Genomic DNA, 13,610 nt, shown 5'->3' with positions numbered 1-13,610 from the left:
AAAACATGAGCATGTCTAGACTCTAAACTCTAAAGGTATAATAAAACAAAGTTCCTCACAAAACTGATTTAATATACAGTAATAAAAAAAAATGCATTTTAGAAAACATTGTGATGGGATACGTTATGTTTAATGAAATTAAGATTTCCTGGAATTGCAATTACTTATTTCTCAAATTACACTTATTTTTGTAAAAATTGCAATATTAAGAGCATGCAAAACTAAATCTGAATTTACAGTAGTACTAAGAACAATCAAGGTACACATAACATTTTAATATTTCCATAACCGGATGAACAAGAGACTTGATTATGATGGAATAATATTAAATTTGATGAGTAAACAAAATATAGGGGACTATTTCTGTTACTATTTTATTCAGAATTTAAAAAGGCATGGTAATTTCAGCTTGTTGTTTTGGGTGCACTCAGGGTTAACTTAAACCTTATAATTATCTAATGCAAACTATGAAGGCATATTAATACTAACACATGTTCATGGTGAACTTTTGGGAAAAAGACATTTTTAAGGAAAAATTGAAAATCATTACTTTTGTGAAGCTTAATGTGATGATTTTTGTCGTTGTGTTGTGTTACTCATCAGTATGTACATAATGCACATTTCAATTAATTCATATTTACATGTGTTTTGATTTTGGATAAAAAAAACTGATTGATAATAACAAAACAAAAAAAATGTTTAATGATTGCTTGTTATTTGCTGAATATCTTATTATCAAGAACGGTCTTCAACACGGAGCCTTGGCTACAGCAAGCTATAAAGGGCCCTTAAAAATGACGTGTAAAACCATTCAAACGAGAAAACCAAAGGTCTAATCTATTTAAAAAACAAAATAAACCACATCAACAAATGAAATGACAACTACTGAACATCATGTTCCTGACTCAGGACAGGTGCAAACAAATGCAGTGGGTTTAAACGTTTTAAAAGGCACCAACCTTAGCCCTTACCTGAAACAATAGTGTAATGTATATCCAGATTATTTATACATGTACAATGTCACTACTTGAGGACGAAATTCTTTTTAGGTTGATAATATAAAAAAAAAAAACTAAAGATAATGGTGGAGCGAATGTGATGCAAATTTAAATGTTATTGAATTAACTGACATAAAGAATAAGACATAAGTGTAAAAAATAATTTCAAATTGTGATTAGGGAACACTATTGTTGATTTTTTAGTAAATCTTGAAATGCTGTATTGTTGACTATATTTATATGAAATGTTCTAGCTATGATTTACATATATTATTGCTTTGCTGTAATTTTGTATACTGAATGGAGAATGGTAGTTTTTGAAGAATTTTTTATTATTCTATCATTTTAGAAAATTAAAGGAGATTTTTACCAATTAAAATGAATGCCTTAAAATTAAAGATATTCAAAAAACATTAATACCGTTTAATTTTTCATGTTCATATTACGTCAGAAATTTCATTTGTGGAAAGTGATTAAAAATATTCTGGACAGCGAAAATTCGAGAACCTGCAGGTTTTAACACGAAATTGAGTTATTTCCCTTTGCTTGATTTCTCTAGATTTATCCTCTACTATCAACGATTTAGAAAATTCCGAAAGAGCGTTCCTTGGGAGCAAAAAGCTGACCGAATATTTGTTTTTGTAGCAATCAAAAGAATTGAAAAATGGGGTCCGAAAAGAAAGAAGACTTTAAAATAACAGAAGATGAGGTGAAGAAGATAGGAGAAGCGTTGAAAGATGAACAATTCAGGAAGTTATTTTTGGAATATGCCGAAGAAATCCAAAACCCCGAAAATCGAAAAATTTATGAACAAGAGATAGCACAAATGGAACAAGAACGTGGTATGAACGTACAGTTTATCCACCCGCAGCCTGGTCATGTCTTGAAAACTAGCGTTGATGGTAACGTGAAAGCATTCATCAATATCTGTCAGAATGACAAGATGGGTAAGCCGGTTGCAAAACGTCAAACTTCATCAGATGGCAAAAGTGGTGTTAATTGGTCAATACCTCACTCACATTCACCTCCAAGAGATGATCTTGACAAACATAAAGTAAAATGCAGAGTATATGATGTAGTATTTCACCCTGATACGTACAGAATGTCTAAGTCAAACATAAGATTCAGAGGCCTTGTTGAAGACACAGCTATTGACGGTATAGAGCGGCAGTTTGGCGTGAAAGTTGACAGAAAGAATATCACACGGCCAAATTTGCCATACAAAGGTACACCCACTGCCACTGTTATTCGTTCAAAAGCAAATGAACCAGCCAAACCATTGGATGAAGATGACCCAATTAGGAAAATGCCATATCCATTCGATGAAAAATCAAGTGAAGAAAAGGCTAAAGAAATGGCTGATGCTGTTAAAAGGAAGAAAGAAGCAGAGAGTAAAAAAGCAGGGAAAACCAAAAGAAACCAAGCAGAAAAGAGAGCTGAAGATGATGCTACAGTTCCAAAGTATACCATTACACATAGATCTGACATGGATTTACAAGAGTACAGAAATACTCCTGACTCAAGGCCTAGTACCCGACCAAAAGCACTTGTTGTTTCAATTGAATTACCTTTGCTTGCTAATTCAAAGCCAGTTGAGCTTGATATATTTGAGAAAAAACTTGTACTTCAGTCTACAGAACCAGCTAAATACAAGTTAGATTTAGAATTGCCATATGCTGTCGATGAAAGTCAAGGCTCTGCAAAGTTTGATAAATCAAATAGATGTTTAATAGTTACGTTACCTGTTATACCAGAAGAGATGCCAAAACTACCAAATTTCATTGAAGAAATAAAACCTGAGAATGAGCCCAAGACTGATGAGGTTGAAAAAAAGTTTGAGGCAGTTGAAAACCCTTTAATAGAAGTTATCAGCACAACAGAAGCTAATGCCAAGCCAGTCTCAAAGGAGGAGGAAACAGTTATTGATAATAAGATGGGAAATGAATGCCCTGCATACTTAAATCATACACCAAAGATCTCATATGGATTTCCAACATTTGAATTTTCACAAGATTTTGACACTGTAACATTCATATTTAAAGTGAAAAAGATAGTCCCTGATTCTGTGTCAAAATTGTTTCCGTTGCCAAATGTATGTCATATCAAATTCATGGCAAAAGGAGCTAGTGGTTTCCCACTTCATTACAGCTTTCTGGCAAAGTTTTCTGCCAAAAACTGTTTTGTTCCAGAACATTGTAGCTTTGAAGTGAACAATAATAATGCTGTGTTGTTACTGCTGAAAGAGAAAGACAGCAGACAGACTTGGGAGACGTTTCAAGCTGGTACAAGTCTTGAAGAGCTTCAGGTAATATTATTATGAGGGTCGTAATGGGGGTTCCTTTAAGACGAATACAGTAAAAATTCTTGCCAAATGACATTAGTGGCATTAATTTTATTTGGTGCATGATGATAAAATGTACACTTAAATAAGACTGAATTAGACGAATCATGAATTTTTTCCCCAAAAAATAATGGTACAAAAAAATTAAATAATTGTTAAAACCTCTGACTAATCAGGATAAGGGATTTTGATGAAACACAGTAAAATACATGTATAAACCAAATTGACCCTTAATGGTAGCCGAAAATGACTGTTTGACGTCTAACAGTAAATTTAAAGGGCATTCCTACCCTCTTTTACCCTCTCACAAGCAGTACAATGTTGAAAAATACATATATATACATAAATATCCTGGTTTTCCTGTTTGAATAGATTTACACTAGTCTTGTTTGGGGCCCTTAATAGCTGGCTGTTCAACATAAACAAAGGCTGCTTGTTGAAGACTGTACTTTTACATATTGTGACTTGGCACGCATACCACATCTTTTTTTTTTATTCTAACTGCATACAATGTAACAGTACTGCAGTATAGTAAAATGTCTAGCCAAATTTAAGAGCTTTGTCCAAAGTAATCATGTAAGCTAGTTACTGGTATCTCTTTGGTGTCTGTCATATACCTCTGAGCTTTCATAAAAAAAAACTCCTTTGAAGTTGTTGTGCCAAGTACAATGTAGCATTAAATATGCATTATCCTGTACCTGTAAATGTACAAATATAAAAAAAGAAGATGAGGTATGATTGCCAATGAGACATTCTCTACAAGAGACCAAATGACACAGAAATTAACAGCTGTAGGTCACTGTACAGCCTTCAACAGTGAGCAAAGCCCATACAGATGGAATGTTTTGTTTGTCCATACACTACAGATGGAAATTGTAAGTTTAATTATTTACATTGAATAGTTCTGAAAAACATTGAAAAAAGAAAAGGAATTTTCAAAGACATGCACATTAAACAGTACATTCATCATGTTTATGACATAATTGACAATAGCTATACAACATTATTATGGCTATTGAGTCCATTCTGGGTGGAAAAACTGCCTGAAATTTTCAAGTATCGCAAATAAAAACATACAAAGGTCCTCATTAACCATGTTACATGTAACATGAATAATGAGATGAGGGAGGAAAAGGTTTAGAAAGTGAACATTTTGATAGTTTATGGTACAATTTAAAGCTAAAGTCTTAAAAATGTTTTGTTTGAAGTGTTTACAATATATTTTAATCATTTCTCTGAATTTTTTTTATATTGCACAATACACATGATACATGTACATAGTTCAAACAGCTGGGTTCCAGAAATTTAAAGCTTGAACTGGATTGTTACAATACATCATGAAAAAGCTGTGTAATGCAAAACTTATGCAGATTGAAAATAATTTGAAATAAATAGCAATAATGTAGATCTATAAGAAGACATGCTATGATGCCAATGAGACATCCCTCCATCCAACTCACAATTTGTACATTGTGTTTGAACCAACATCACTTGCCACTCCACTGTTGTCCAAACAAAAAGAAAAAAAGTAATAATAGTTAGATAAAAAGTATTGTCTAAAATAAAAAAACATAATGCATTGTGCAGGAAGGTTGACTTGGAACATACTGTGATCTAAAGTTAATAGCTTCCATGCATATTAATTAGTTTACATAAATATATTTGAAAAAAAAGACTGCTGGTCAAATTGCTTTGGTGATAAAAATGATAAACACTGTCTCATTTTTGTTTTGTATTAAATGAGGCTATTGATTTTCTCTTTTGAAATGTATAAGACCTAGATGTTGCTGGGCTTAGTTCATTGTTTAAATATTAAAGGCTTTCATCCAAGTTGTTTGGTGGATGGTAGTTTCATTGGAAATCAATTATACCGTATATTGATGATACATGTACATGCATCTAACATTTATATAAAAAAAATATGACCAAGGTTATTTTCTGTTCACTGTACCCTGACAGGGATCACTTCTATTATAAATCCACAATTTTTTTAGGTTCATTGTACACCTCGCACGCATATGACATATTTCTTGAAATGTACATTTAACAATTATGCTTCAGGCAGGTGCATCCTTGATTCCTTGTTATACTTATTGTGTACAGTACTACACATCTTGATTTTATTAAAAACATCTTTTGAGAAATAGCTACCTTCCTGAAATGACATCATGTCCTACACTATTATAATATATACATGATACATGTATATAGGTGTATCATCACTAAAGGTAAAAATATCTAATTATTTATGACCATTGACCAAAGAAATGCATTCAACTGTTACAAGTTTTGTCTATGTGTTTATTCAAATATATTGTAAAGTCAGTTTGTTTGTGTTAGGGATGAAAACACATCAACAGCAAATTTCTACATGCTCTATGCAATGTATATTTTGAAGAAAAAAAAATTTTTTGGGGGAGCCAATAATCTTCTTTTCAATGTTCTTTTAATTTTGGTTGATGCACAGGAAACAAGTAATTTTTTTTTCTTTTTGGTCTTATGGAATGGGAACATACTTAAGGCTCCACTTAATCTAATTTATTTATACAGGAAAAGCTGAGTCCCCCCTCCCCTAAAAAAAGAAAGTACAAACAAACAATTAATGCAATATAAAACTGAAAATAATAATATATTAATATACAATCATTTGTTGTGGACAATTGTTAAGTTTATGATTGATAAAAAGTATCAATAAAATTGAGAAAGGAAATGGTGAATATGTCAAAGCGACAACCACCCGACCATAGAGCAAACAACAGCCGAAGGCAACCAATGGGTCTTCAATGTAGCGAGAATTCCCGCACCCGTAGGTGTCCTTCAGCTGGCCCCTAAAATATGCATAATAGTACAGTGATAATGGACGTCATACTAAACTCCGAATTATACACAAGAAACTAAAATTTAAAATCATACAAGACTAACAAAGGCCAGAGGCTCCCGACTTGGGACAGGCGCAAAATTGCGGCGGGGTTAAACATGTTTATGAGATCTCAACCCTCCCCCTATACCTCTAGCCAATGTAGAAAAGTAAAAGAATAACAATACGCACATTAAAATTCAGTTCAAGAGAAGTCCGAGTCTGATGTCAAAAGATGTAACAAAAGAAAATAAATAAAATGACAATAATACATAAATAACAACAGACTACTAGCAGTTAGCTGACATGCCAGCTCCAGACCTCAATTAAACTGATTGAAAGATTATGTCTTCATCATATGAATATCAGGTACAATCCCTCCCGTTAGGGGTTTAGTATCATACTATCATAAAATATATGAGAAGAACATAACCCGTGTCATGCCAACAACTGTTTTTTTAGAAATAAATGTGTTTAGTTCCGATGCAAAGACCCTATCAGTGAATCAATGTTAAAGCCAAAATATGCAATCTTTAATGACCTGACAACAGTATCGTAACTATATCCCCTTTTAATAAGTCTATTTAAAGGTTTTGTTAGTTTCTGAGGAGAATACTGACATTTTTGTGCTTTATAAAGAATATTTCCATAAAATTTTGGATGTGAAATACCTGAACGTATAAGATGTCTGCATGTTGAGTTATATTTACGAATTATTTCCTTATACCGGTGATAAAATTTAGTAAATGTTTTGACCAGTTTGTGATATCGAAAACCCTGGTGTAATAATTTTTCAGTAATACATAAATTTCTCTCGCTAAAATCTAATACATTGTTACATACACGAGCGAATCGTACAAGTTGAGATATATAAACACCATAAGATGGTGACAAGGGAACGTCACCATCTAAAAATGGATAATTAACAATAGGAAATGAAAAATCATCTCTTTTATCATAAATTTTTGTATTAAGCTTCCCGTTTATGATATAGATATCAAGATCGAGGAAAGGGCAGTGGTCATTGTTATCATTAGCTTTATTTAAAGTAAGTTCTACAGGATAAATTTCTTTAGTATACATACTGAAGTCGTCATTATTTAGAGCCAATATATCATCCAAATATCTAAAAGTATTGTTAAATTTTTGTATCAAATGTTGTTTTGATGGGTCTTTGCTAATTTTAGTCATAAATTGTAACTCATAACAATACAAAATGTTTTAGTCCTATCAGCCTAGCTAGGACTTAGATAAACTGTATTTACAACTAAATGTTTGTCTGACCTAAATAAGAAGCTTTTTGACCTTGACCTTTCTATTTCCATGTGTTTATCTTCAGGTAAGAGCTAGTATTTTTGTATTTTGCAAAATATAAGAAATAGAATTATTGCATTTCCATGACAACCTATTGTGTTAGTAAAGACATATTTATTGCATCCATATGCACCATTAGTTATGACTGTCATTTGAGGAAAATTATTGCTAAACTAGATTTTACAAAGGAGGAAGTCCGGGCAATGTAAATTTCATCAGCTGAGATATATATATCTATATTGATTCAAACGTTTTTCCAGAAATTTTCCACATGATTTGCTATTTCTAAGAGCACTGTACTGAAAGTAAGAATATGTTTGCTGTTATTATTTAAGCAAATTAACAGCACATCATTTAGATTTTATAATTTAAATGAATATTTTATTGATTAATTTGTGGTCCTCACAGTTAATTCTCACATCTACTTAGAAGTGTGAGGAGATGTATGAATCATGTATTTTCACTTTCACACATTAGCTTAAAGTAAGGAACATCATTAGAACAAGCTAGTCCTAAACTTCATTAGAAATGGATGAAATATAGTTGCATCGGAGAGTATTTTTAATTATATTTGTGTAGAAAAGTTGTTTGTAGATATTCCAGTTCAAGAATTAGTTTCATAATTTTTCATTAGGAAGTATTTGTAAAATTTGACCATTAATATTTCAGGAGCTCCATTTTGAAACAGATCAGTATTTGTTGGAAGAACTAGAAAGAATAGAAGCTGAGTGTGTCACAGGCGCTGATAACAGATTACTGGAGGAGAAATCGGTGGAGGTTACAGAGATGACAAGAAAAAAGTTGTCCATTAAAATTCAGGTATAGTTTATATTTTTATAGCTTTTGCTATCATGTTGTCATTATTTCTAATTTAAAAAGAAAAATCATCTAACTACTCATAGATAATTTACTTATTTAAATCTTTAAGAAAGTTAATTTGATTTCAGTGGAGTTTACAGCTTCATGTTATTTTGCAATATTTGGTTTCAGTGTAGACATACATGACAGAGAACATTTGTAGAAATAGTTGAAGGTTAATTTTTTTTAATGTGAAAAGCTAGTAGAAAATTATTTGATTTTGTAGCATTTCATTTTTTCATAAAACACAATGTATCTTTCAGTTACTAGAGTTACTAAAATTTATACCAAATGAGGGTATAATTGTTCTGATCACTCTGTCTGACATCGTCATCATTTATGGTTAGCAATTTCATTTCTTGTAATGTTATATATATCTCTTCCGATTGTGAAGTGTTAATTTTGTAAAAGCTATATCTAGTTGAATGAGATTACGTGTACATGTATCATAAAAAAAAATCTAAAATGGCGAACATTTTTGGAAGAGATTTATTGACATGCATGAATATTATATAATTTTTAATCTGGATAGAAATCCAAAGGTTTTTTGACTATTTGATTGATTTTTCTTGATTTGCTGTTTAATTTACATCCCCCTTAAAGTCACAAAAAGATTGCCATATAGATAATTAAATAAAACCTTGATAGCAGTTGTATCTTAATTTTTTTGCAAGGGTTACTGGCATATTTGAAAGAAGGATTATATTTCAAAAATGAAAATTTTCTTGTCTACATAAAGAGTTTAGAAAGCCTCAGATGAGCATTGAAATATGTTTAACTATGGCATTCCAGACAAACAGTAAAATGCATGATTAGAGAAATAGACATTGCACAAATCTAGTGTAAAAAAAGGAAGGAAATTATACAAGATTGTGTTCATTCATTGAATATACATGTATATATTTTGAACGTCACAATAACTAATTTTGTACTGGTAAATTAAATCCTTTTATCTACAATAAATGTAAACCTTTTAACACAAATTCAATGGAGTTAATATTGCATGACTTTTAATTGACACTTTTTTAAAAGTGACGAAATATTTTTCTATGTAATTTAGTTCCTCCTCTGCTTTTACCTTAGTTTGGTAGTTGTTTGAAACTAGATATGTCTGGATTTAATTGATTTTATTGAAATAAGTGTCTCTGATGTGTGAGAAAAATAACCTGCCATTGATTTTGCCATTGTATAGGGATAATCATGTTTACGTATTGTTATCGACTACTTATTTTTATCCTTCAATATATATTCCAGGTAAATATTTTATACCTATGTGATATTGATAATTAATTCTAATCTATAAGAGTCTATACATATTGCAAGCAATCCAAACATTGGGGAATTAGTGAACAAAAACTTAATTTGTCTGTTAAAAAGATTGTAGAATTATGTGAACATCTGTGTTTATACAGCATATAAATGACACATCACTATTAAGTGACCTATTTCTGATGTCTTAAGTTTTCTAAGAAATCTTATCAGTAATATTATTGAGGATCAATTGTTTGATTTTATCCTTCAATATCAAATGCTTGATGATTTCGCTTGATATTAATTTCAGAAAACATTCAATAATTTTTTTTGTTATATCTTAGCAACGATTTTTCATGATTTCAGAATAAGAGCAGTGATAAAGGCATGATTCCATCTTTCTTCTTGTGGCTAAACATAAATTTTATAACATTTAGAAAATAGACTCAACACCGTACGTCAGAGGTTCTCACTGGGTACTTGGCTTCATTTATCAATAAAAGCTGGCCGTCACCATAAATCTAAAAGTGGTGTTGACCTCTATCAATCAATCAAAGTTATGAAGATGTCAGATGATCTGAATATTTGACTTAAAAGATTCTTTTAAGCAAAACGAACAAGAGTATATATTATTTATATGAAGACAAATTTTAATTTCTAATAATGTTTATTGATATATTGTAGAACAAGAAAAAAGCAGAAGATAGGCCTACAGAGAATACCAAACAGACTGGAGATCGGTCAGCTGATGATGAGTTTGAGGAGGGAGATGAGTGTCCTTTGTCTGCTGATATAGAAGTTGTTCATGAAAAAGTCATTCCTAATTTACATGGCATACTGAAACAAAGAACTATATCAGAATCAAGTGAAGATCCTTGTTTGTCTGCTAGTAGCAGTGGTAGCCCAGAAAGTCCTAGAGATGAGTTTTTCAAAAAGTCTGTTAAATTCAACGATAGGGTGGATCAAGCCACGTTCAAATCTAAAGCAGCCGTTTCACAAATGACACAGTCCCTGAAGAGTAAACGTAGGAGGAACAGAAAGAAGGAAAAAAGAAGTCGTAAAAATAGTGGAAGTTCTGACGGAAGTAGTGATGAACATAGACATTCAGATGATCATAGTGATCATTGCGATAAAAATGTGGAAGTTATAGAGGAGTTGACGAATGAAGAGGTTGATGAGGAAACAAGTGATAATCAGGAAAAGCAAGACTACATAGATTCTACTGAAACTTTTGTTGAAGAGACTAAAGTTGATCAGCTTGAATCTGGTATTGGTAATGACCCCAGCAGTGATAATGCTAAACAGGAAAAACTAATCCAGGATATCAAAGAAAAACTGGCCGTCTCCGAAGAAGATGACAAATGTGATAGCGATGATGAAATGGACAATACTCCCACTGACGTTCAAGTCTCTGAAAACACAAAATTGAAAGAAGAAAATGGCAACGAAAATTTCTTTAGTGAAAACGTGGAAGACAAAATAGAAAGAAATGAAGAGGAAAATACTATCAGCATTCCATCTAGTATGATTAACAAGCCATCTGATTTAACAAACATTATCGGGGAAGGTGATTCGGTCATCAAAATCAAGGCATCTGAGAAAACAAGTGGTGAAGATTCTGGTGTGGAATGTAGTGAAGGAAGTGGTGATAAGGGAGATAAGTCAGATGTGGAAACAGTTCTCAGTTGGAATGATAATCTTGAGTCTCAGGACCACAGGACAGAATGCGCATTTCAGTTCTCTAATGCTATGATCTACGATCTCGACCTTGACTAAAGTTGTGTTCAAATATGTAATGGTGTAATCAGGGGTTATTTTTTCACTTGTTGATAACTTACTTGTTAATTTGTACAAAAGATTTTTTTAATTGAATTGATTTATATTTGTATAAAAGTATTAATTTTTCCGATTTTGATGTGAAATAGAAAATTATGTACATGCATGCTATTTTGAAGAAAAAAGAAAAGAAATTGTTTGATATAAATTAAATTTAATTTATTTTTGGAAGAAATTTTTTAACATATTATATTCATTAAAACATGTTATAATGATCAAGTCAAAAGAACATATTTATTCAAATGAATTCAAATGTTAAAGTTCAAGTTGACTGATGTGAATTCATGTAAGGAATGTTAACGGTGGTCTTGGGTAAAAAAATATTGACAAATTATTGACAAGAACTCTAAAAAAATTGTTTGATAAATGTTTGTTGAACCAGTACTTGTTTAAAAATACAAGTATTTCTACCAACTTCCAACACACTAACGTTGTTTTTTTATAACATATTTCTTGTATCCCCACAATTTAAAAAAAAAATCTTTTTAGAAAATGGCAACTCTTAAACTTTTATCCTAATCCTGATAAAAATAACAACCTCTTGTGTAGATCTCAAATATTTCATGGATGTTTTTTTGTCAATTTTGATGTTAAGTGGTTTGTGTAAAACTTGTGTTTATAGAAAAGTCATAAAACTGTAAAATGGTTGTGCAATGGTAATTCACTTTAAACTAGTTAAATCTTTTTTCTTGTCCAACTATAAACAAGCATTCTCATTGTGGTAATGTTTTTAAACAATCTTAAATCAGCATTTGGGAAATATTTTTTCATTTTTGTTGTAAAACCTTTGTTTCTACTTATTCAGCTGCATTCACATTGTGTTCATTGTTTTACATATAAATTTGAACTCTTGAAAATGAATATAAAATTTTAAATCTTAGTTCTTGCTATAAATTTACATGAAAGTACAGTTAAGCAGAGCTTTGAATATGCCAAAGGCATTCTATGTATACCTTATATTATCCAAAGAAATGGTTTATTTCCTTCTACAGACAAAAAGTCTGAATTCTGCCTCTGATGAAGGTCCTTTTCGGACCGAAACCGGTTAGGCTATAAAACATCACCAGGCGCTGTTAATTATGTGTATTGGTATATATACTATATTTTTAAAAAGTCTGAATCTTGTTGGTTGCTCTCAGTTTTTTAACAAATGTAAATTTTAGCGAGGAACATGAGCAATTAATAATTGGCACTTACAGAATAATATATGCAAGTCTGAAGCATGCTCATATGATCTTATTGATGCACAATGAATAGTTTCAATTATTTAGATTTTCACAGGAATCATTCCTAGCTTATCTACATATATTTGACAGGATATATCATACAATGTAGTCTGGTTGTTCTACTCAAATGGTAATGCAACAGTTCTCTATATTGCTATATTGCCCGATTCATTCGAAATATTTTTTATTTTTACAAAGAAGGGAGGGGTCATATATAAGGTCATGAAGGTATCAGTTGTGGTTATAAATATAATATTAAAATTAAGTAAGAATACTGTAAATAAAACAAGAAATGAATGGTTCTTTGAGATACACAAAAACAGTTGGTTTTTTTTTGCTATTCACATTTGAATATTAGAAAGTAGGACCATTGTTTTCTTTACCATAGATCTACATTTTCCTTCACGACAAAATAATATTTTTTTAAGGGTTGGTCATCATTTTATACATTTATAATTGGTAACAAAGTTAGCAGTTCAAGTGTAGTGCAAAATTGTACCAGCAGCTTTCACTGATCATGATGTCACAAGAAAAGTTTATACTTTGGTCATCCTATCTGATACTGTTCAAATGGCTATATACAGTATGAAATTATTTTTGAAGTACAAGTTTGTATCAGGTATTGTTATTGTATAGTTTTTTTGTCATTGGAATAAATTTACAAATTCGTAATTGATATTGTTTTAGTGTTTTATTTTAGCTTAATATTGATTGTATGATCCTTGGGGTTGTCTTGGCATATGTTTGTCCCCTATGTACAGCAAAGTGGTGCAGTGGTCATAAAAAATACTTGTCCATCCAGTCTCATATTGTGTCTCGCATGTTGAATAAAATTGAGAATGGAAATGGGGAATGTGTCAAAGAGACAACAACCCGACCAAATAAAAAACAACAGCAGAGGGTCACCAACAGGTCTTCAATGTAGCGAG

The 13,610-nt window shown here is 31.3% G+C and overlaps 1 protein-coding gene across 1 annotated transcript; it reads left to right on the top strand.

Annotated features, from left to right (window-relative positions):
- Positions 1-1,560: 1,560 nt before the first annotated feature.
- LOC139516537 (protein kintoun-like) lies at positions 1,561-13,357 on the top strand. The gene is made up of 3 exons (XM_071306707.1): positions 1,561-3,303; positions 8,180-8,329; positions 10,304-13,357. The coding sequence occupies exons 1-3, from the start codon at positions 1,663-1,665 to the stop codon at positions 11,393-11,395; spliced, it is 2,883 nt and encodes a 960-aa protein (XP_071162808.1). The 5' UTR covers positions 1,561-1,662; the 3' UTR covers positions 11,396-13,357.
- The last annotated feature ends 253 nt before the right edge of the window (positions 13,358-13,610 follow it).

The sequence above is a fragment of the Mytilus edulis genome, chromosome 3, assembly GCF_963676685.1.
Source record: "Mytilus edulis chromosome 3, xbMytEdul2.2, whole genome shotgun sequence".
Lineage (NCBI taxonomy): Eukaryota > Metazoa > Mollusca > Bivalvia > Mytilida > Mytilidae > Mytilus > Mytilus edulis.
This window is presented reverse-complemented; position numbering and strand designations above follow the sequence as displayed.

Bases quoted from the DNA above. Each gene is read 5' to 3' on its own strand.
- LOC139516537 (XM_071306707.1), top strand. From the start codon at position 1,663: ATGGGGTCCGAAAAGAAAGAAGACTTTAAAATAACAGAAGATGAGGTG. The intron at 3,304-8,179 runs GTAATATTATTA...TTAATATTTCAG, and splicing joins CAAGTCTTGAAGAGCTTCAG to GAGCTCCATTTTGAAACAGA. The intron at 8,330-10,303 runs GTATAGTTTATA...GATATATTGTAG, and splicing joins AGTTGTCCATTAAAATTCAG to AACAAGAAAAAAGCAGAAGA.